This window comes from Sarcophilus harrisii, chromosome 4 (assembly GCF_902635505.1).
Source record: "Sarcophilus harrisii chromosome 4, mSarHar1.11, whole genome shotgun sequence".
Classification (NCBI taxonomy): domain Eukaryota; kingdom Metazoa; phylum Chordata; class Mammalia; order Dasyuromorphia; family Dasyuridae; genus Sarcophilus; species Sarcophilus harrisii.
Genome location: NC_045429.1, coordinates 22057993 through 22082631, shown reverse-complemented (window position 1 = coordinate 22082631; position 24639 = coordinate 22057993). Strand labels below are relative to the sequence as shown.

At 41.0% G+C, this 24639-nt stretch overlaps 1 protein-coding gene across 1 annotated transcript in view; it reads left to right on the top strand.

Annotated features, from left to right (window-relative positions):
* MROH7 (maestro heat like repeat family member 7) overlaps positions 1–24639 on the top strand; it is a 66977-nt gene that overhangs the window by 14936 nt on the left and 27402 nt on the right. Inside the window, exons 4-11 of the mRNA XM_031968544.1 lie at positions 9–85; positions 2050–2133; positions 5248–5327; positions 7708–7837; positions 18970–19065; positions 21581–21769; positions 23685–23820; positions 24395–24507. Of these exons, the coding sequence (XP_031824404.1) occupies positions 9–85; positions 2050–2133; positions 5248–5327; positions 7708–7837; positions 18970–19065; positions 21581–21769; positions 23685–23820; positions 24395–24507 (905 nt within the window). The remainder of the gene's footprint in view (positions 1–8; positions 86–2049; positions 2134–5247; positions 5328–7707; positions 7838–18969; positions 19066–21580; positions 21770–23684; positions 23821–24394; positions 24508–24639) is intronic.

Sequence of the window (24639 nt, the reverse complement as noted above, 5' to 3'; positions counted from 1 at the left end):
ACGTCCAGAGATCTATGATGAGATCAGTTCGAGCCTCCCTGAGAAGGAGAAGGAGTCCAGAAAGAACCGCAGATATGCAGCGCAAGTATGATAAGCATGGGCTTTCAGCCAGTCCCTGATAAAGATGTTGAGCAGCAGGGCCAAGGACAGATCCCTCTAGAGACCGGCCTCCAGACTGCTTTTGATCTATAAATGGCTCCTCTTTGGGTCTGGCCACTGAGAGCCTCAGGACCCTGGCTCCCTGCTCCATCTGTCTGTACCCTTCTGGGAACGGGAATCCTCCCTGCTCAGTGATCCCGACGGGGCCCTATCCACCCATTCTTGGAGGGGGTCTTTCACAGGGTCTGTAATCGGATCTAGCCTCCCAGAAAGACTCTGGGATTTGGAGCAGTATCCCACTGCACCTGCCTTTCCCAGAAGTGATTCATCCCTGCTTTCCTTTGTTCACTCATACCTTTGCTGTGCTCCTTTATCAAATAATCTTTGAATGATAGAATGAGGGGAAGCCTAGAATATGGAATGTTAGACCTTAGAACATAGAATATTAGAGCTGGGAAAGGACCTGAGAATATAGAACACCGGATGCTAGAACAAAGATTGTTAGAGCTAGAAGGGACCTCACAATTGGAAAGGATCTTAGAACACAGAACACAGGATGTTAGAACAGAGATTGTTAGAACTAGAAAGGACCTTAAAACATAGAATATCGAATTGGAAAGGGCCTTAGAATATTAAACACAGAAAGTCAGAGCTGAAAGGGGCCTTAGGACATAGAACATTAGAGCTGGGAAAGGACCTGAGAATACAGAACATCCACTCCTATCCCTCAGTTTAAAGAGGAAGATACTAGGGCCCAGACTGGGAAAGCCCTTTAGCCAAGGCTTCAAGAAGCTGATGTTCGGGATGGGAAGACAAGACATCCCTTAGCAAGCCCAGAACATCAGACCTCGGAGGGTCCTTGGAGATCATTTATTCTGAGTCTGACCTTGAAATCCCTGTGTTCAGTCCAGGGGTCTTTGTATCACTGCCTTCCATATGGATTTGTGCAAAATCTGTGCTGAAGGCTAAAGAGAGGAGCACTGTGGGAAAGGCAGGAAGAGCTCCCTGGTAATGAAGGACGGGCCGAATTTGGAAGGGCTGCGAGGGAGATAGCCTGCGTCCCATTCTCCTGGGGCCAGGCTTTATTTGGGTGGGAGTGAGAGCGAAGGAATAAACCAGGCAAAGTTTCTCTGCTACTGTGTCAACTAATTGAAACAGCTCCTGCGCAACAGAGTGGCTCAGTCCACTTAGAATGCCGGGTCTCCAAAAGGTTCTCAGCAGGGGCTTAAAAAGGAGCTGTATCTTGAAGGGAGAAAGGAGCACTGGCCTCTGGGTATAGGGTCAGTCCTTCATCCCTTTCTTTCCCCTTTCTCTCCAGCTACGGTCTCTTTTCTGTCTCCCCCAATTTCTAAGGAATCCCTCCGACTTTAGAAATCTAACCAGAAAGGAAAGGCAGGTGGAACCAGGCCTTTTCTTTCTTTTCCAGGCTTGGGGCCTGTTGTGTATAAGCCCCAGCTTTTCGGCTTTTCCCCTGCTGCCCTCCCCTTCTCCCCTTCCCCCTTCCCCCCCCCCCCACCATGTCTGAGCACTGATGATTTTGGCCCCTTGGGATGGGGGCCCGGTCTGATCCTGGGAAATACCCCCTCCTTCCTTCACTGTCTAGTAGTGAGAGTGAACACCGGTCCCTCTCCAAACATCCTTGCTTGGAGACTGAGCCTTCCTGTTTGGGGCTGGTTCCTGAGCTGACTCCAACTCTTCTTTTGCTTGAGTGACCTTGAGCAAATCCCCTGTTTGGGGCGGGGGGGGAGGGAAGTTTGGATTCATTAGATCCTCTGGTCCTTTCAAACTCTCGGGCCGGGAGTCCCTCCCTTGGGCCAGCTGCCCTCAAGTCCAAACCTTGGTTAGCTGGGGAGGGGGTGGGGGGCTCTATTTTGTCATGTATTTGCCAGATCCCTGTTCCCACGCGTAGCTGGGCTCACCCTGTGGCCTTTTCCTTTTGCCCTCTGGGAGGAAGAGAATAAGACCGTCTCTGAGAAAAGCCAAGAGCACCTGGAGCTGGATGAAGACAAGAAAGAGCTGATAAGGAAGATGATGGTGCGAGAGCCTTGTGCTGGTCTGTGGGGCCTGGGGATGGGAGGGGACGGCACTGAGAAGCTCACTCACCTGTCTGGCCTGTCTTTGTGGGGCAAAGTCATGGAGACTGGGAACATTCTGGGAGGGGCCTGAGAAGAAGAGATGGCAGAGCTGGGAGGGGCCTTAAAGCAGGGGATGTCAGAGCTGGCAGGGGGCTTAGAACAGGGGATGTCAGAACTGGGAGAGGGCCTTAGAACAGGGGATGTCAGAGCTGGGAGGGATCTTAGAAGGGGGATGTCAAAGTTGGGAGAAGCCTTAGAACAGCATGTAACTGGGAGGATCCCTAGAACAGGAAATGTCAGAGCTTAGAAGAATCTTCGAATTTAGAATGTCAGAACCAGAAAAGTCCTAAGAATACAGATTTTCAGAGATAAAAATTATTTTGGAACCTAGAATTCCAACAATGATTAGGGGACAGAAGGGATCCTGTCTGAGTTTGTAATTGTAGAATATTAGAAATGAAATGAATTTCCTTTTCCCCTAAGGAGGTAGTAGATGTGACCTGTCAGATAGCCAGGGAACTTTCCCAGGATGCTCCAGAATTCAGAAGACCAGTAATTTGCCGGTCCTGGAACTTTGGCCATTTGGCTCTTCTCATTCTCCTTATCTGTACTGTACTAGTGACAAGTGACATCTATGTAGAGCTTTTGGATTTACAAAGTGACTTCTTCACTATCGCCCCTTAAGGTGGGGATGCCCCCATTGTCTCCTTCTATAAGTTCAGGAAACTGGGGTTCAGAGTGGAAATGCCTTGCCCCAGGAGGTGCAGCTAGGGCATGCCAGTTCTCCAGGATCCAGCCTTGCAAGGTTCCCAGACTCAGATGGTACGATAGATCTTAGTTTCCTCCTCTGAAAAGTGAGGGGGTTGCAGTGAGATGATCTCTAAAGGTTCTGACTGGATTTGCCATTGAAAGGTTCTACCATATTGGATTTTGAAGCCTCAAAGCAACAGGGGAAGGTCACTGATCTGGGAGTTACAGAAGAGCTGGCTTTGAATCTGCCCTTTGATGCTTAGTCATTTGGTACCTCTGGGCCCCAGGCCCCCATTGTGAGATGGGGGAGGGCTTCTCCTGCACGAGATCTGGGGACATGAGAGGCAGATAGATAAGTGGATCCATCTATGGAGATAGTCGGGATCAAGGAGGGCATTCAAGGCTCAGGAGGCATCGGGAAGTCCCATGTGCTGGATTTAGGGTTAAACGGGACCTCGGAGGCCGCCAAGTCTCATCCCCTCATTTTACAAATGGGAAAATCGAAGCCAGGAAAAGTTGAGTGACTTGCTCAAGAGTCACGTTAAACCTAGCCAAGAAGTACTTGATTAAGTGCTTACTGGGCCGTTGATTGGTCAATAAGCATTAATTAAGCACCTACTATATCAGGCACTGTTATAAATGCTAGAGATACAAAAAATAGCCCCCAAACCCCCAGTTCTCAGGGAGTTCAGGGTGTAATGAAGGAAATGAGTACATATAGTCAAGTTATATTGAGGAAAATGGGAAATTGTCAACAATGAAGTCTAGAATTAGGGGGAAGAGGAAGGGCTCCTACCTTGTACTGGGCACTGGGTTAAGTGCCAGGAAGACAGATACCCAAGCAAAGAGAAAACAGTCCCTGCTCTACAGTTTGCATTTTAAGGAAGGAAGACAAAATGGGAAAAGCCAGTGAGGGGCCAATGAAGGGACTCGGTTTCTTCATCTGTGAAATGGGGATAGTAATCACCCCTACTTAGTTAGGAGTCACTGTGAGGATTAAATGAGATAATGGAGGTGAAGCACTTTTTAAGCTTTTAGGGTTTTGCATGTGGCAATCATTTTTGGCTTGTTTTTGAGGCTGGAGACTAGAGAGGATGTAAAAAGAGGGAATTTAGAGTAGGAAGGGCTAGCAGCAGTGGCCACCCAGTCCAGTTCCTCATTGTCTACAATGCCCACTAGATTGGGACCAAACAAATGGTCATCCTCCCCCTGCCTTGGCCTCTGCTTGAAGACCTCCATGGATGGGGAGCTCACCACTCTCTGGGTAGCCCACATCTCACTTTGGTAAAAATTTTGTTCTCCTACCAAGTGCTTCTGTTTCTTTCCTCTGGAGCCAAACAGAGCGAAGCTAATCCTGCCATCTTGCCATAATCTTTCAGACACCCAATGACATCTCCCTTGCCCTCCTGACTGTTCCTTCTCAAACCCCAAATTCCTTCAGCTGAGCAGCTAATTGTGGGTAGAGACTCTCGCCCTTTCCAGGGGGATAGATGGGATGACCTCAGATTACAGGGAGCCCTGACTGCCTGTCTGAATTTAGCTTGACATGGTAGTTAATGTGAGGCAGTGTTGCCTAATGAGTAGAGAGCTAGCTCTGAAATCAGAAAAACCTGGATTCCAATCCTACTCTGCCAACATGTTTTTGTGACCCAAGGCGAGCCCTTGGGTCCCTTCAGCCTTCAGGCCCCAGCAGCCACAAAATTCTGGCCATAAATTGCCCTAAATTTCAGGGAAGGTGCTGATCTGACCAGTATAGGGAGACCAATGAGATCACAGGTTTCAAGCTCTACACCTATCTTACAACAAGTAATAGGGAGCCATTGATGATTCTTGAACAGAGCTGGGGTTATGTTATCATTAAGAAACGCTGTCATTGTCCCCTTCTTAAAAAGGGAAAGGTTGGACTCTATGGCCTCCGAGGAGCCTCCCATGTCTGAATCTAAGATTCTGTTATCTCCTGCCTCCTCAGATTGGAGTTCTGTTCTTCACAACCTTCCCTCCCCCATTAAAGTCTCAATATAGTTAAATGTATCAGCTTTATCCTGTCCTGTGCCCGTCACCCAGAGATCAGGCCTTGTGGGAGCGCTCAGAGGCCTTCCCACTGTCCAACACTGGAACGGGGCGTCTCCTTAGGTAGTGATTTGTCTGTCCCTGAACGTATTCCAGCAGAGGCTGGATGGCTTCTTCTATCATAGAGGGGATTCCTCCTGGCTCCAGTGTCTTTTCTAGCTAAGTCTCTGCAGTTCCACGTGAGCCCTGGATGGGTGAGATGGGGGTTCTGGAGGGAAAGACGTCTCATTTGCTCCATTCTTCCCTCCTCCAGAAGCAGATCCAGGAGGAACCCACGGATACGCTCTCCAATTCCAACCAGCAGCAGGCAATGCTAACCCTCGCCCAACTGAGGTATACAGACCTCCCCTCCTGCTTCTCCCTGCTCCCCCTGTTCCGAACCCATTACTTAGTTCCAACCGGATCTCAGCCTGTGCTCTCCTCCTTTCCTGACCCAATTTTGCTGCTGCTAACAGCAGAACTGCTCCTGTCCCTGCCTGATAGATCCCCCTCCTGTCCTCTGTAAGCCTTGGTCCTCCATCAATCCTCCAATGTGAGGAAGGAAGGGTTAATTCTACCCTGAGAATCAGAAGTCTCCTCTGCCCCACATCCCACCATCAGCAGCGTTCCCAAGAACCTTGTGGAGACGTACACTTTCTAACTTGGTTAAGCCATTCTTTTGTGCCGCAGAAGGGTGAGGAGCCAGGTGTTCTGCTCCCAAACTACCCCATTCAGGGAGGTGTTGGGAGATGGGAAACAAAGCCCCAAATGCAGGACAATGTGGGGGCTGTATAGAGGATGGGGAGTTGGCTAAGGGTTTGTGATTGAGGGCTGTATGAGGTACAGCTCTAAAGGAAGGAGCTAACCCGGAGGACCAGAGAGCACGCTACAGGAAGTCTTCCCATCTCCTCTCAATTCCACTGCCTTCCCTATTAATTATTTCCTCTCTATCCTATAGATAGCTTATTTGCACATTTGTTTGACTGTCGTCTCCTGCATTAGACTGTAAGCTTCTTGAGGAAGGGACTATCTTTTGGCTCTTTCTGTATCTAAGAGCTTAGTCAGTGCTTGGCACATAGTAGGTGCTTAATAACTGGTTACTAATTCATTGATGCTCATCTCCATGGCAGACCCTGGGGAAGATAAAAAGTTTAGCCAAGGCCCGCTCTTTTTCCTCAGAGAGCACTCCGGTTGTGTCTCTAGTAAGCTGCCAAAGCAGAAGGGGGATTAGTGCCAAGAAGGCTCAGCAGCTGATAGCATGGGAAGAGCTTTGGATCTGGAGAGCGGATGATCTTACTACTTGTGCGGCAGCTGGCGGGGACGCTGCTCTCTGGGTCCTCATCATCATAAAAAACTCAGCGGGTTGGAATACAACTGTGGAATTATTATTATTATTGCTGAAAAAGGAAAAAAGTCACCATTTTTAACCTCTTCATTTTATGGATGAGGAAACTGAGGGGAAGGTAAAAATAACTATTTAGCACCTACTGTCTACAAGGAACAAGCCTTTATTCAGCATCTACTGCATGACAAGCACTGTACTAAATACTTTACAAAAATGATCTCTCTTTTCCAATTTTCTTTGGGTATTTCCTTTACCCTAATCCCACTGTGGCTCACCTTTTCCTTACTCTGTTGGACCCTTCTCCCTGCTGCTTCCATTATTTTAGAAGCTGCTTGAAGGCAAGTCATCCCAAACCCAGCCCAAAGCTTGGAGCTTTGCCTAGAGCAGGTGCCTAATGAATTTGTCAGTAAACATTTATCAGGTTCACCAGGTGCTGGGCTAAGCGTGGGATACAAGGAAAGGCCTCAAAGAGACCCTGTCCTCAAGGAGCTTTTATTCTAAGGAGTAACACTGCACCTTAATAATGTTTGTTGAAAGTGATTTTGAAAGAGTTGGGATTCATCTAAGAACATCAGGGCTAGAGTTTGGGAAGAGTCTTTGGCACAGCCTACATTGCAAGACAATCTGGCTCACCTGGAGAGAGTCTATAGCTGAGAGCAATCAGTAACTGTATAATAAACACCTACTATGTGCTAAGGGATAGCTATGGGGTGCCATAGGATACAGAGTGCTGGGCCCAGAGTCAAGAAGACTCATCTTCCTGAGTTCAGATGCTTCATAGCTGTGTGATCCTAAGCAAGAAACTTCACCTTGTCTGCCTCAGTTTCCTCATCTGTAAAATGAGCTGCAGAAGGAAATGGTAAAAAACTGTTCCAGTATCTCTGCCAAGAAAATCCCAAATGGGATCCCAGAGCCAGACAAAGCTGAAACAATTAGCCAAAAATACTGTAAAACAATTTGGTTCACATGGAGAGTAGACCTGCAGCTCGTATCGATCAGCAAATAACGTGTTAAACACTTACTATGTGCTACGTGCAGTGCTAGGATTGGGATGCAAAGACAAAAAGAAGGATCACAGAGATGAACACAGAAGGGAGAGAGTTGTGCATGAGGAACAAAGTGTCAGTTTGCTGGAACGTGTTTGGGTTGGGGGGTTGCTAATGCATAATAGACCTAGAAAGGTCAACAAGTTGTAAAGAGTTTTTAATGTCTTGTTTGACCTTAGAGGTAATAGGGAGTTATAGGCAGTTAAGGGAAGAGGTATAATCAGATCCATGTTTTAGGATAATCCCATTGACAGTTAAATGGAGGCTGGATTGGAAGAGAACACCTCTAGTTCAATGAGGAGGCTGCTGCCATAGCCCCTTCCTCTGTTTTATTCCCCCATAGCCCCCTCCAACCATACCTGGGAGTAAAGGGGAAGAAGGAGCTGGTGACCATCTGTGTGAAGAGCGTGTTCTCCTTGCCCTCAGTACAGACCATGGAGGAGCAGGACACAAACAACTCTGACTTTGTCCAGGTGAGGCTCGACTCCCCGGCTACTCCAGCCGCTTTCTGTCTTCTGACTCTCCGAAGAGAGTGGGTTTGTTTTTTGTTTTACCTCCCAAAATGCTCGAGAACACCATGCTTTACCCAAGATGCTCTTTTTATTGTTGTTGTTATTTTAAATTTTTTTTTAATTTTTCCAAATACATAAAGATAGTTTTCACCATTCACCTTTGCAAAACAATCCAAGATATTCTTGAAGCTACTCTTGAGGGACTGGCAGTGCTCTAGGAATGACCATCTCCTGAGAAAGGCGATCCTTCGCAAAACTGCTAACTTAATTAGGAAGAGATCCAGAATTTCAGGGCTGGTTAGTTACTCCAAGTGTTAAACTCAGGACCAACAGGTCATGTGACCAGCACCACTCCCAAGTACCATATATATTCCATATATATACCTATATACCTATATATACATATATGTATATGTGTGTGTGTGATTTGGAGCATGTGACTTTCCGAGACTTCAGAAGGTGAAGCCATGTTGGGGCAAGGGTCTGCATCTGTGAACTTGGGAGAAGGGACATAACCAAATTTTTTTCATCTTCACCCATTCTCTTTGCTGGCCACGTTTTCTCCCCATCCACAGTAGCTGCATAGAAATGCGATCCCAAATAAAATCCTTTTTGATCCAGAGTGAGATAATGTTTACCACGATAACAGTGTGACAGTCATGTGAACAGAAAGAGTTTATATTCTAAACATGAGTCCCCTTAAGTCTCCAAGAGGTTCTTAGAATGAGGAAATGTAGAATCTCAAAGTCTTAGAACTTTAGAACCACAGAACCTTGGTCACATGAAACTCTAGAACAATTGGATTCCAGAACCTTAAGAAAAGGGAAACTTTAAAGGACTAGATTGTTGGATTGATGGAACCATAGGACCAAGATAATAGAATCTTAGAAGCCTAGAACTATAAAATCTGATGGATAAAATCCAAGAAACATTAGATTCTAGAATCATAGAACAAGAGAATCTTAGATTGATAAACTCCTATAATCTTGGGAAATCGAATCCTTGTACTCTAGAACAACAGAATCTTAGAACCATTGAACTCCTAGAACAATCTAATCATAGAACTCTTGAACAATAGTTTCTGAAGCTTAGAATGCTAGAACTATAGAACCTTAGATTCTTAGAATCTAGGATTCTAGAATAAGAGAACCTAAGAATAATAAAAACATTGGCTTCATGAATCTGAGAATCCTAAAAATGTAGATTCTAGAAATTCAACTGGACCTTTTTCAGTTCTTAAACCTATTATTCTTCATAAGAGAATATCTCATGTAGTCCAACCTCCCAGGAAGGGCAAGGATCCAATGGAGAGAATGCTGGGTCCATAGCAATGAAGCAATAAACATTTATTAATTACCTTCGGTATGCCAGGCATTGTACGAAGCTTGAATATCAGTTCAGACAAAAATCAGTTCTTGCCCTCAACAATCTGGCATTCTCTCAGGAAAGACCATATGTACATATATGTTTATAATGGACACAAGATAATTGGGGGAATCAGGCATTAGACTATGTGGAGAATGTCTGCCATATCCTATATCAGGGCTTCTTAAACTTTTTACACTTGTGATCCCTTTTCACCCAATAAATTTTTATGTGATCCTGGGTATCAGTATATAAAATAGGTATATAAACCAAAGGTTTATTGATAACAAATTATAATTTCATGATGCCTACATTCAGTTACAAGACCCATATGAGATTGCAAATCACAGTTTCAGAAGCTGGGTTGTAGAGGATGACATCCAGCATTTGTTTGAAAACCTTCAGTAATTACCTACATGGTAAGGAAGCTATTAAGTTCAGTCCTAATTGGTAAGACGTTTTTTCTTTCTTTGGACCTAAATTAAGATCATTGAAATTAGTCCTTTCATGTACCAGGATTACTCCTAGATAACTAGATCTTGAGCATTCAGGGAAATCAGGCCTTCATTTTCAGGTTCAGCAGTATAGATAATCAATTAACCAATCAATAAGCATTTACTAAGTACTTACTATGTGTCAGCTGTGGGGTTAAGTGCAGGAGATACAAATAAGAAAAAAAGAAAATAATCCCTGCTATCAAGAGCTAATGAAGGAAGACAACGAACAAAAGAAGCTGAAAAGATAGGGATGGAGAGAGGGGAGGCAGGGACATGATGGAAAAATCAGTCTGAGAAATCCCATCATAGTCTGATAAGAAAGGAGATATCTCTGCTAGATCTCTCCTGAAAGATTTGGAGTTAAAATCTGAAGATATCCAAGATCTGATAAGTCTAATAAGTGTGAAATGGTGCCTCAGAATTATTTTAAATTTATTTCTCTATTAATGATTCAGGGCATTTTAATCATATGACTTTGGATATCTTGGATTTCTTTCTCTGAAAAATGCCTATTTGAATGCTTTGACCATTTATCATTTGGGGAATGGCTTTTATTCTTACAAATTTGAATCAGTACCATATATATATCTTTGAAATGAGAAAAACTTACTTGCAAAGTTGTTTTTTCCTAATTGTCTGGTTCTCTTCTAATTTTAGCTACATTGGTTTTGTTTGTACAAAACCTTTTTAATTTTATGTTATCAAAATTGTTCATTTGACTTCCTATGAATCTCTCCATTTTGTTTGTTTCCTTTTTTCCCATAGATTCTTTTCTCCTTTAATTTGTTTGTATTGTTAGTCTTTATGTCTAAGTTAAGTAAGTACCCATTTAAAGTCAGTCTTGGTATATGATATGAGGTGCTGGCCTATACTTAGTTTTTGACTGACTTGTATTTTCTGGTTTTCCCAATAGTTTTTGTCAAGTAGTGAGTTCTTGCTCTAATAGCTGGTATCTTTGGACTTATCAAACACTATATTACTGTGCTGATCTGTTTCTGTTTATATGTTTACCTAATCTATCCCATTGATCAACCTTTCTATTTCTTGCCTAGAACCAAATTGTTTTGATGAATATGATGTTTTTTTAGTATGATAAGATCTAGTATGGCTACACTGTCTTCCTTCAATTTCTTTTATTAATTCTCTTGAAATCCTTGATCTTTTTTTCTTCCTGATAAGTTTTGTTATTATTTATCTAGCTTTGTAAAATAATCCTTTGTTAATATGATTGCTATTGTACTAAGTAAATAAATTAATTTAAATAGTATTGTCATTTTTATTGTTAGTTTAGCCTTCACGTGAGCAATTAATGCTTGTATGTATTTATTTGCATAAAAAGTGTATAGTAATTCTGTTCATATGGTTCCTATAGATGCTAAAGCAATCTTATTTTGTTTATGGTTCTTCTGTCTTTCCCCTAATCTTTTGTATGACAACTCTCACCATATCTGTGACCTTCCTTATTGCTGAAATAGCAAAGACAATCTTATCTATTAATGTGGAGTTATAGGAAATAGCTAATCTGACAAAGGGCCTTTCCTATTACAAGCCTACAAAACAGGCTCTGTCCAATCAAGGGATACCACATTCCCTATTCCTTTCCTTAGCAACGGGCCTTATCTAATCCTACGTTATTCCATATCAATTCATCTCCTGCCTAAATTGAAACTATATAAATTTTGGTCTTTTGTTCCTTTGGGGAGTCTCCACTTATGGAGATGGGATTTCCTTGCTGGAAAACCCAATAAACCCTCATTTGACTTTTGGTTGGGTAAATTGTGGTATATGATTTTTGGTTCTGATTGTAATTTGTTTTAATACCAGCAGATTTGTGACTGAAATCTAAGTTTTCTATTGTGAATTTCCAAATTGTGGTTTGAATATTTTTATAAATTCTAAAAATATCTAAGTGAGTTTGGGTTACCAATTTGTAGAATTTAAGGGAAAATAAGAATACATTTTTGTTGGATTTACATGAACTAATATTAAATGAAATGAACCAAGAGATGATTGTATATGGCAACAGCAAGATTATATGATGATCAATTCTGATGGACATGGCTCTAGTCAACAATGAGGTGATTCACACCAGTTCCAATGATCTTGTGATAAAGAAAGCCATCTGCACCCAGAAAAAGGACTGTGGGAACTGAATGTGAACCACAACATAGTATTTTCACTCTTTTTGTTGTTATTTGCTCGCATTTTGTTTTCTTTCTCAATTTTCCTCTTTTTTGATCTGATTTTTCTTGTACAGCATGATATTTGTGGAAATATGTATAGGGTAATTACATATGTTTAACATATATTAGATCACTTGCTGACTGGGGGAGGGGGGAGGGGAAAGAAAGGGAAAAATTAAAACACAGGGTCTTGTAAGGTGAATTTGAAAATTATTATTATATATGTATATATTTTGAAAATAAAAAGCTTTAATTAAAAAATATGGTAGCTAGAATATATATATGTGGTTGTATATATATATACATCATATTTTGCAAAGTACTAATAAATATACTCTTGTTTTAACATCTCAAAAGAAAAGGATAAATTTTTGTGGAAATTACATGGAAATAGCACCTAAGACTTATCACTCTTTTCTTGGAAAGTGGCAGATCTGTTGTTTTAGTCCAAAGGAGAAAGGTTATTTCATTAACTGAAAATAAAAAGGAACTGAAGTAAATTTTAAAGTATTATCAATTAAGTTCCAAAGTGAAAAAAAAAGTTTGTAGTCTGCAATTTAAATTTAGTTAATGCTTAAGAATGGCCAATTATTATTTTTTCCCCTTAATTGTGAAAAATAGAAGCTTGTTTAATTCTGAGAGTAGCTTGAAAAGTAAATAAAATTTAATTTGTAAGAATGTTTTATGTTATCATTGTGTTTTCTTTTACAAATTATCTTACGGGATGTAATTGCTCAGGTAAACTAGAAGCAGTGTCACCTAAGATTATAGAAGAGAGCATGTGTGGGTAAATTCTTAAAAATGAAAAAAGATAACAATATTTCAGCTAATTGATATTATGTAATAAAAACTTTTGCCAAATTGTAAATGAGGAATTCAATGAATTGAAAATAAATTCTATAGATAGTCTGGGATATGATTGAGGAAATAAAGACTAAGGGAATTAAGAAAGTAGAAGTGTCAAATCATAATAGGAAAGGCAAACAAGAAAGGTTTAGTTTTGAAGGGCTTTAATCAAAGTAATGGGGGGGGGGAAGAAAAAGAGAATGTTTAAGCAAGTGGGAATAAGAGGAGAATGGATAGAAATTTAAAGAAAGTCAGAATCTCTTTCTACTGAGTTTTAATGGAGGGTTTGAAAGTAAAAATTTGGAAAGAGGCTTGAGGAAGATTTTTGATCTTGATCTTCAAATATTCTATGTTGCAAATACAGTTTTCATCTAATACAGATTATACTAAAATTCTGTTTTTGAAGTTCTATTATGAGAATATTGGGAATGGAGAATGCAAACTGCTATTTAAAATCTTTAGCAGCAGACTAACTGAAAATAACAAGTCTCATAATGTAAAAGGCTATTCGTAAATGACACTGGCAAAATTAAGATTCTATTTGATACCATTTGTACATATACAGAGAATTCTAGTCTAATTTTAAGTGAGATGTGTTCTCTTGTTGGGATAATTGTGATATCTGACCCTTTAAAGTAAATCAGGACTTGATAGAAAAGACACTTAATATTTGGCAATATGTTTAGAAATTGAAAATTTAAGTTTTGTTAAAAACATAATTGGATAAAAATTATTCTATATTGGTCTTGAATGCTATCAGCATAGAATGCCTAAAGAAATGTTGTTAAGAGAATGGTGCAACTGTATTATTGGCAAATTTTGCTCTGAATGATATAAAATTATTGTTATTAGAGGTTATTGTCATAATGATAAAACCTATCAAATGTTTTATTGGATATATTTTTTAAAGGAAGAAAAAATAATTACTTATTTTGTGAGAAGAGAAAAAAAAGGACCTTGTAAAATCTCCTTATCTGTAAACTTGCTAAGTTTCTTGGAACCATCTGCTCAGGCAAGGAGAAAAAACTTGCAAAATGTTGTGAAATTCTAAAATAATGAATTGGTTTACTGAAAAAATGGGGCCTCCGCTTCCAACACAAATACTCCTTGCCAAAGGAGTAGGAATTACAAGTTCATTTATAATATAAAAGTGATTTATGTGATGATCTGTGATCATGAAAATTATGGAATTGTACTTAGAATATTATATTTTGAAGTTACATCTTGAGCTAACAGTCTGAACAGACTCCAATGTTAAAGATTTATTTTTGTCTTAAAGAATTAACAATATACAATACCTTAAGAAATGGATATCTGTTGGCTTGGAGATTTACAGTAGTCAGTCAGTATTTTTCCTGAGTTTTTCTTTTTCTTTCTTTTTTTTTTTTTTTGGCTGAGGCAATTGGGGTTAAGTGACTTGCCCAGGGTCACTTAGCTAGGAAATGTTAAGTACCAGATCAGATTTGAACTCAGGTCCTCCTGATTTCGGGGCTGTTGCTCTAGCTACTAAACCACCTAACTTTTCCTTTTCCTGGTTTTTTGAGTGAACTATCACATATTCACTATATATGTGGAATTCCAGAATGTAATTATTTTGTTTTCTAATGATTTATTTTTACACCAGGATGTGTTTAAACTTGAGAAGAGGAAGAAAAAATAAAGAAAAGGATGTTGGACCTTTTTTTTTTTTTTTTTTTTTGAAAGGCCTGGTAAACTTTTTATTCTTAACTGTAATTGCAATATGAGAAAAATAATAACGATGTCTAGCCCTAAGTTGTGGTTAATGAAACTTGTTATTTTAGGTAAAATCTCTTGGATTGTAATTTGACATTATTCTGAGTGTTGAATTCGTTTATAATTGTCCAAATGATCATCAAGTCAGTAACCCATCATTTGGGGGAAAATGCCTTCGTTGAGCTGCTTAAACAGACTGTGATCCAAGTACTATTCCAGGTGGATGTCTGTGTCTGGGAAAGTTACCTTGCATTGGTGAAGGCAAAGACTCAGTTTCTCTATTGTGTTATTTCTATTTGGACAGTAATGCTTCTACCTAGCTTATCCTGAAACTGGCTACACCTTGTGAATAATGCAGAACTTTTCTATATGATTGACTGTTCCAAAAAGATAACCATAACTCTCTTTTTTTTTTTTTTTTTAATTTAATAGCCTTTTATTTACAGGATATATGCATGGGTAACTTTACAGCATTAACAATTGCCAAACCTCTTGTTCCAATTTTTTACCTCTTACCCCTCCACCCCCTCCCCTAGATGGCAGGATGACCAGTAGATGTTAAATATATTAAAATATAAATTAGATACACAATAAGTATACATGACCAAAACGTTATTTTGCTGTACAAAAAGAATCAGACTCTGAAATATTGTACAACTAGCTTGTGAAGGAAATCAAAAATGCCGGTGGGCATAAATATAGGGATTGGGAATTCAATGTAATAGTTTTTAGTCATCTCCCAGAGTTCTTTTTCTGGGCGTAGCTGGTTCAGTTCATTACTGCTCCATTGGAAATGATTTGGTTGATCTCGTTGCTGAGGATGGCCTGGTCCATCAGAACTGGTCATCATATAGTATTGTTGTTGAAGTATATAATGATCTCCTGGTCCTGCTCATTTCGCTCAGCATCAGTTCGTGTAAGTCTCTCCAGGCCTTTCTGAAATCATCCTGTTGGTCATTTCTTACAGAACAGTAATATTCCATAATTTTCATATACCACAATTTATTCAGCCATTCTCCAACTGATGGACATCCATTCAGTTTCCAGTTTCTAGCCACTACAAAAAGGGCTGCCACAAACATTCGTGCACATACAGGTCCCTTTTCCTTCTTTATAATCTCTTTGGGATATAATCCCAGTAGTAACACTGCTGGATCAAAGGGTATGCACAGTTTGATAACTTTTTGAGCATAGTTCCAAACTACTCTCCAAAATGATAACCATAACTCTTACCTGAAACTAAACAGAATTAAGAATGCTGTATCTTGTTATATTTAGGTTAAATCATTTTGAGCCCTTAGGCTTAAGCCTGGAGGAACAATCTTGGTATTACAATCATATCCCTCCTTTTTTCATTCATAGCAAATCTCTTTAATCATAGTAGGTAAAACGAATTTATATACATGATACATATATACCCATATATGCATGTGTGTGCACATATGTATGTATGCACATGCATACATACGTGTATACATACACACATACTGAATCTTGTTATAATACCCCATGACCTCTGAATTACTCTAATAGGATGTAATTATAAGGTACCTTATTGTGTAATCTCCTTTAATGTTCTTCCTATAGTTCTGTTAGTTATACAATTATCTTCGTGATTTTTAACCACATAAACCAATTACTGGAAGGAAAGTCTGATTATGTTTGTTGGGTTTTACTAAATTATACTAAATCTTATCCCTATCACTAGCAGGCTTTAGCAGCATTACCTACAGAATCTCTGCAAATTACCAGAAACTTGGAGATGGTCAAGGAAATATCTCCACAAATATGCTCTGGTCCATTTATAGTTGCTTGAAAGATGCACAAGAGGTGCTTACCAGACACCTGAATATTATGGACACTGCCAAAGCACTCAACATCTTTAAAGCTACAGCTATATTAGATTTTATTATTCACTCTATTGTTGCTTTACTTGTTTTATTAATTCTGCATGTGTCATAGACCTGTTATCTCTTCTATAAGCTCCTTATTGTATCTGCTTGAATTGATACTGAACTGGGAATTCTTAAAAAAATTTTGTGAGACTATCAATTGTCTCAAAAGGGGGGATTGTGGGTAGCCAATAAAGATAAACAACTCCTTTTTGTCTTCTGTTCCTCTATCATGTCCTTGGCCCTGTTTGTATTGCAACACTTATGGTATCTGTGACCTTCCTAACTGCTAAAAGAGCAAGGACAGTTCTATCTATTGGGGTGAGGGTTACAGGAGTTAGCAAATTTAAAGAGGAGCTTTTCCTACTAGTAGTGTCTCAGCAACAATTCTATCCAATCTTACAAAAACCCCAGACCCAATTCACCTCCTGCCTAACTCTAAATCTATATCAACTTTGTTCTTTTGTTTCTTTGGAGAGTTTCCTTTAGTGCAGGTGGAACTCCCTTGTTGGAAAACTCACTAAGTCATTGTTGGTCCCTAAATTTTTGGTTTTGGTTTTGATTTTGGTTTGTTCCAGCACTGACAATTTTACCCATACTATTTTGGCAGGTAGATTCCCAAATGTTATTTTGTTCAGTCTTTTTAGTCACATCCAACTCTTTGTGAACCCCATTTGGGGTTTTCTTGGCAAAGATGCTGGAGTGCCATTTCTTTTTCCAGCCCAATTTGTAGACAAGAAAACTGAGGCCAACGGTGTTAAGTGATTAGCCCAGGATCAAACATGTGGTGAGCATTTGAGGCTGGATTTGAACTCAGCTCTTCTTCTCTCCAGACCCAGTACTTTATCCATTGGTACCATCTAGCTGATCCCAATGTCTTATACTGTCTATTGTACTGTTTAAATATTATTTGTCTTTCTGTGTTTTCCTACTGGATTTTATTGATAACAAAGAAAAGTTAACAATTTATCTGATTTTATATTATATCATGTAACTTTCCAAAAGTAATTAATTATTTAATTAGCTCTTTAATTGAATCTCTAAAGCACTTTAAGTAAGCTATCATATAATATGCAAGAGTTCATTTTGTTTCTTCTTTGTCTATGCATATTCCTTCAATTTATATTTTCTTGTCTGATAGCTATAATTAACATTTCCTATAATTCTATTGACTAGTAATATTGATAATGAACATCCTTGCTTTGCTACTGATTTTATAAGGAAGGCCTCTAGCTTATCCTCATTATAGATCATAATTTTAGAAAGCTACATGATCATTTTTTAAAAGCATCATCTATTTGTATATGTTCTAATTTTTAAAAAACAGGAACAGGTGTTACATCTTATCAGAAGTTTTATCTTCATTTCTTGATGGAACCATATGGTTTTTTGATGTTTTTGTTGTTAACGTGGTCAAGCATTTTTATAGTTTTCTTAATGTAGAGTCAGCCTGGAATTCCTGGTATAAATCCAATCTAGTCACAGTTGTTCTGTGGTCTCCCTCTTAATATTTTCATTTTTTGCATTAATATTCACTAGGATATTGACTCTTTCTGATTTAGGTATTAAAATCATTAAGTACTTGTACTGTAGAATGATTATCATTACTTTTTTTTTTTTTTTTTTGCCAACAGTTTCTGTAGAATTGTAACTAACTATTCTTTAAATGTTTAATAGACTACACTTGTAAATCCAACTGGTTCAGTGAGTTTTCTCCTGCTTTGGGAGTTGCTTTATGGCTTTGTTCAATTTCTTTTTCTAAGATAGAATCATTTAAACCTTCCCTATTCTGTTTCATTAATCTGGGCAGATCTGTGATTTCTTTGGTAAGTAAGAAACTCTCTTAATTAAGGAAGCTCATCATCTTCACTGCAAAGAACAGTCCTAGAGAGACACCTGGGTCAGTGAGCATTTAAATAACTTGCCCAGGTTCACATAGCCTGAATGTGTTAGAGAAAAGACTTGAATCCAGGATGTATTGGTTTCTCTTGTGACTGGTTTGCTCCTCATGGTCTCTTCTCCAGGTGAAAGATTTTGGGGACTACAGGAAAAAGGAAGTGACTCTCTTGAAAGTTGTATTTAGTGGCTTCTATGGGATTCTACACTTCCTTCTTCATCTCTTTCTGCTGGCTTCTTTTAAGTTAAACTAAAGTCCTACCTTCTATAAGAAGTCTTCCCTAATCCCCCCTAATGCTAATGCTTTCTCTGTAATTTGTCCTGCAATTGATTTGTTTTTACATGGTTGTTTCCATGTTTTCTCCCCATTATATTGTGAGGTCCTTGAGGGCAGGGATTAGGTTTTTCTTGTTTATCTTTCTTAGCCTTAGTGTTTAACACAGGGGTGCTTAATAATTACCTATTGATTTAACACAGTAGGCGATTAATAAATATTTGTTGATTGACCTCAGAGAGCATTCCACCAATGTGGTTCTATATTTCTCTTGATTCACAGAAAAGGCTAAAAGGGTTATCAACTCCTTGATCCTTCACCCCAAAGATGGCCCATTGTTTGTGGGAGGTCCCCTCATCACTCTCCAGAACTCATAATTGCCTCTTTTTCTTCTTTCCTCCCTCAGATACTGTATTCTCAGACACTGGATGGCCTTCAGACATTATTAAACTCTCTCTTCTTAGAAGATCCTACCCCAGCTGGCCTAACTAGCCTTTTGGAGGTGAGCAGAAGGGTTCAAGGAGGTTCTGGAGCTAACATAGGACAAGTAAGAGGTTATACAAGTCATAGAGAGAAGTGCTTATGGAGGGGGTTCTGGGCATGTGGTTTGGGAGGTAATTGTGGGATTGGAAAAATGGACAACAACACAGAGCCTTAATGCCAACAGAAATGACCCTTTCTTCCTCCTGCCCCTCCACCTCTTCCCAACCCTTTTTCATCCCTTTCTTTTACCTTCTTTCTTCTGTTCCATTTTTCCTTCCTTCTTACCTATCTATGTTTCCCCAATTCCATCCCATCCCCATCCCTATACCATCATATTCCCTTTCACCCAGTCCCACTGTGAGAAAGCCATAGATTTGGAGTCAGAGAGTCCCACATTCCAATACCAATGTCACATGTCCAATGACCAACGTCACACAATTTCAATACTCTTCTACTCACCATGTATAGGACTTTGAGATAGTCAAATAATAATGTTGGACCCTTTGACCTCCAATATCTCTTTTCCTATAGTTCTTCTAAGATGGCGGTGTTTCATAATTTATACCACACGGCACCATTGAGGGAATATTGATACTCCAAAGATGGACTGTGATGTCAGGGAATAGCTTGGGACCTAATGAAGGAATAGTATGGAGTGAGAAGTGGAAAGGGTGCTGGATTTGAAATCAGAAACTGGATTCGTCCACTCACAACTTGTATAACTTGGACAAACTACTCAACCTCTCTATCATTACGTTTCTGCATCTGTAAAATGAGCAGGAGGAATTAGATGGCCTCTGACCCTTTTTCTAGCTCTAGTCAGGCAAGAAAGGCACTAAGTATTTATTAAGCACTTGCTTTTTGCCAGGCCCTGTGCTAAGGATTTAGAGTACAAATTGAAGCAAAAAGAAAGATGGTCCCTGCACTCAGGAGGCTTACATTCTGATGGGGGAAGACCCCTCTGGTGGTGATGTCAGTAGAGTCAGAAGCACAGCCCAGAGGCAAATGGTTCGTGAATAGAGTAGGCCCATCCCCAAAATGGAGTCCTAGGAAGCAATCCACCAAGGAGAGATCTTGTGATCAGTCCAGTTCTCCTCCCCTTCAAGTCTGGGTCCAGCTCCTCATCCCCTGGCAAGATGGGCTTCATAACTTATAAAGGCTTCTGAAACAACTATGTTATTCTCCATAATAGCCTGGTGAAATGGACACATTAAGGATAATTTTACAGATGGGACAGCTAAAGTTTATAGAATGCAAGATGTTTGCCAACGTCACACTTTGCTCCTAGGGAGTGGGACAGGTCATGTTCCTATTAAATCATATTTGCTGTTTTTCCTCTGTCTTCATGTCCCAATCCCCTTTCTCTTTCATTCTCGAGTTATTCCCTTTTTTCTCCCCATCTTCTCCATTGCTTCAATCTCTGCTACTACCATAGGAGGCTCTGTCATCCCTTTGTCCTCTCCCACCTCACTGCCTCTTCCTAATCACTTCCTCCTTGCTCTATCCCTATTCACGTCTCTTTCCAGATCAGACATTGTATCCTAAGATTTTTCTCACCCCAAGATTTTACATTCTAAAATCCTTTTAGCTCTAACATCCTGTGCTCTGTGTTCTAGTATAATTTCATATAGAATTAATTTGTTCTAAAGTCTTTTCTAGCACTAACAGTCTATGTTCTAATCTAGTTCCAATATTCCATGTTTTAAGATCTCTCTAAGTTTGACATTCCATGATCTTAAGCCCCTATAAGGTCTCACATTCTGTATTCTAGGTCCTTCCTAGTTTTAAAAATCTCTGTTCTGAGTTCCCTCTCATCTCTGACATCCTGTGTTCTAAGTTCCCTCTTAGCTGTGACATCCTGTGTTCTAGGTTCCCTCTCAGTTCTGACATTCTGCATTCTGGGTTCCCTTTCAATTCGATTTTCTATATTCTAAGTTCCCTCTCCACCCTGACATTTTATGTTTTAGCTTTCCTCCAAGCCTTGACAATGTGTACTCTAATTCCCTCTCAGCTCTAACATTCAATGTTCTAGGTCTTTCCCAGTTCTGATCTTCTATGTTCTAAGTTTCCCTCCAACTTTGATATTTCCATTCTAATGTGAATTTTCTACATTCTGTGTTCTAAGGTTCTTTCTAACTCTCCCATGCTGGGTCCCAAGATTTCATCTGGCTCTAACATTCTCTGTTCTAATGTACATTTTATGCATTCTACATTCTAAGATTTTTTTTTAAAGTGTTCTGTGCCTTAACACTCTGCATTAGAGGACTTCTTCCTGCACTAACATTCTACATTTTAAGTTGGCCACTAGCTGAGAGGACTCATGTTGAGCAGCAGCCACAGAAAGAGACTTGCAGCCCCTCTGTGCTAGGGAGGACATTCAGGGTCATCCACCTGATGGCCTCACCTGAGAAAGAAGGACATGTGGCTCAGAGAGAGGAAATGGGTCTGAGGTCATACACCGTGTCAGGGGCCGAGCTGGGATCCAAAGCTGGCTCTCTTGATCCGCCTGTCTCAGCTGCTTCTTGTCTCCACAGCCCCTGGGACCCTGGATGACATCTGCAAAATCCCACGAGAGAGCCAGAGCAGTGAAGGAAAGTGTCTTCCTGCTAAACTGCGCGCTCCAGACTCAGCCTTTCTTTACCAACTTCGTAGAACAATTCTTGAGCTTCCCTCTGGAGCCTAAGGGAAAGATGAACTTCGAGCACAGCCGAGGAAACTATTTTGTGGGTACCTGCCTTTCAGGAGGGTCTGTGTGTATCTGTTAGCATCCGTACATGTCTGCTTGTTTCTGAAGTGTGTGTGTGTGTGTGTGTGTGTGTGTGTGTGTGTGTGAGAGAGAGAGAGAGAGAGAGAGAGAGAGAGAGAGAGACTCTGTGTGTGTGTGAGTGTGTTTGGGTGTGTGACTGAGAGTGTGTGTGTGTATTGGGATGTTTGACCTAGAGGAACCTGGTGAGATTATCTAGTCTAATCCCGACAATTCAGGTTGTGGAGAGAACTACTTTACTGAGGAGAAAACTGAGGCTCACTGGGAAATTGAGCAGAAATAGAACTGAGACTGTCTGAGGTCTCACATGGTCTCCAGGTATAGACACCTGTACAGAGACCTACATCGGTTTTTGTATCTATAATCTGGATCAATTCCAATCAGTTCAACAGCCATTTGTTTAGAACGGGCTGATTGTGTACTGAGCTATTATCTCTACCCTCCAAGCATACAGCCCGGCAGAGGGAGAGAAGATGCACATATACACACACATACATGCAACACCTAGTTAGTGCAGGAGAGAAATAAAGAGCCTTAGGTGAGTTGGAGGAAAAGGTCATTATCTACTCCAAGGGGCAATGAGAGGCAGCTTCCAGGAAGAACTGGTACCTCAGTGGGGCTTTAAAGGATATATAAACAAAAGGAAGAGAGATTTCCATCCTAGGGAATGAACAAAGGCTTGGAGCTGAGAAAACTTCCCGTGTCCAGGCAGCTAGGTGGTGCAGTGGATAGAGCACCAGCCCTGAAGTCAGGAGGACCTGAGTTCAAATTTGACCTCAGACACTCAGACACTTCCTAGCTGTGTGATCCTGGGCAAGTTACTTAACCCCAATTGCCTCAGCAAAAAAAGAAAGAAAGAAAGAAAAAGACAAGAAAAGGAAAAAAAGAAAGCTTCTGGTGTCTTCCTAAAACAGGGATCAGTTTGACTGGAAATATGGATAGACAAATGGAATAAGGATTTATTTTGTAGTTGTTCAGGCATGTCCAACTCTTTGCAAGCCCATTTGGGGTTTCCTTGACAAAGATATGAGAGTGGTTTCCTTCTCCAGCTCTTTTTGCAGATGAGGAAACTGAGGCAAACGGGGTGAAGGGTGACCCTTGCTCAGGGTCACACAGCTAGCAAGTATCTGCGCCACCTAGTTGCCCCTGAATTTATTAAGCACCTACTATATACTTTGCAAATATTTTCTGAAACAACTATTATTCTTCCCATTTTACAAATGAGGAAACTGAAACAGAGGTTAAGTGATTTGCCCACTAGCTGTATGGGCAAACCCAGCTGGGGCTGGGTTTGAATTCAGATCCTCCTGACTCAAATCCAGCCTCAGCCCTCTGCCCACCCAGCCACCTTGTGGCTGTCCTAGTACAGAATGCCAGCAAGGTCACAGTGATAACAGATAGAGACAGGGCTTGAATGTCAGAAAGTTTAAACTTTATTCCATGGGCACCGGGAGCCTTTGCAGGATTTTGAGGAGAAGAGCAAGGCAGCCAGACCTAGGCCGAGAAAAGCTGTGTTTGCCAGACGTGGGAAGGAGGGATGGGAAGGGGAGATTCCTTAGGAAACAAGGGCTAGCGCCTTCCTCAAGAGGCAGGGAAGGTGTTAGCCAGGCCCACACTGCCGGTTTCCCTGATGTCCTGTTCCTCCACCCGCCACAGACTTTGCCACAAGATCGATATTAATAAACATCTGTTAATTAATTGAGACAGTGTGGTGGGCAAAAGCCCGGGTTTCAAGTCCTGCTTCTGACCCTTGGGAGCTGGGTAACTCTGGGTATGTCTCTGAAACTCTCTTCTTAGTTTTTGCGTCTGTAAAATGGGTGGATGAAACCTGGTGGTTTCTGAGCCCTGACTCTGCTCTGTGATCCTTCCGACAGACGATGTTTGGCTTCCCCATGTTCGGTCTCCTGCTTGGCCGGCTCATTCTCCGCGTCTGCGACCCAGATGAAGAGATTGGCCGCGACGCCCTGGATGGCATCATCATTCTTTACACGATCCTGGAGCTCCAGAAGAGTAAGTGATGGATCGGAGGCCAACAGAGAGAACGCAAGGATCCACTTCCACCCGGGGGCCCCAGATAGCATTAGTTCCTTAGCACTCCTGAGGAATAGGATCTCCTTGATCCCTATGGACACTGGCACTTAGAATGTTAGTGCACCCGGGGTCCAAGGTGGAAGGAAGAGAACCTAGAGCTTTAGGATCCCAGGGGAGCTTAGGACAGAATTAAGAAAATGGACTATCAGAGCTAGAAGTGGACAAGGGCCTCAAAGGCTGTGGCCAAATGCTTCCACTAAAAAGTAGTCCCATCCTGCCACTCCCTGACTCAGTTTCCTAGCCTGTAAGATGAGGGTTCTGAACCAAGGAGACAATGTGTAAGGCCCTTTCTCAGCTGGGACCTCCTGGGCAGCATCTTGAAGCTCCCAGAAAAGATGGCAGCGGGGATGATCCCCAGGCTCATGGGCCCCCAGTCCCTAGAGGAAGTTAGTGTGGCTGGGTTTCTATGAGGAAGGTGATGGTCCGGGGTCGAGCTGGGGGGAAACGGAGGTGCCATCTGGGAGCAAAGCCCCGTCTCTCCCTCTTCTTCCAGGGAACATAGACAATGAAGAGACCAACAAGCTTGAGCTGTACGAGAGCAACAAGAGGTTTCTAGGCCCCTACAACCCCGTCAGCCCTTGCCAGAACATTCTGAGAGTGATTGCGGTAACTACTGGCAAGAGGGAGGGGAGATGGTTGGTTGTTCACTAGTTGATCAACACTTATTAAGTGCCTGCTGTGGGCGGCTGATGGAACAGCACCTGTCCTCAAGGGGCTTACATTCTATTGATCCAGAGC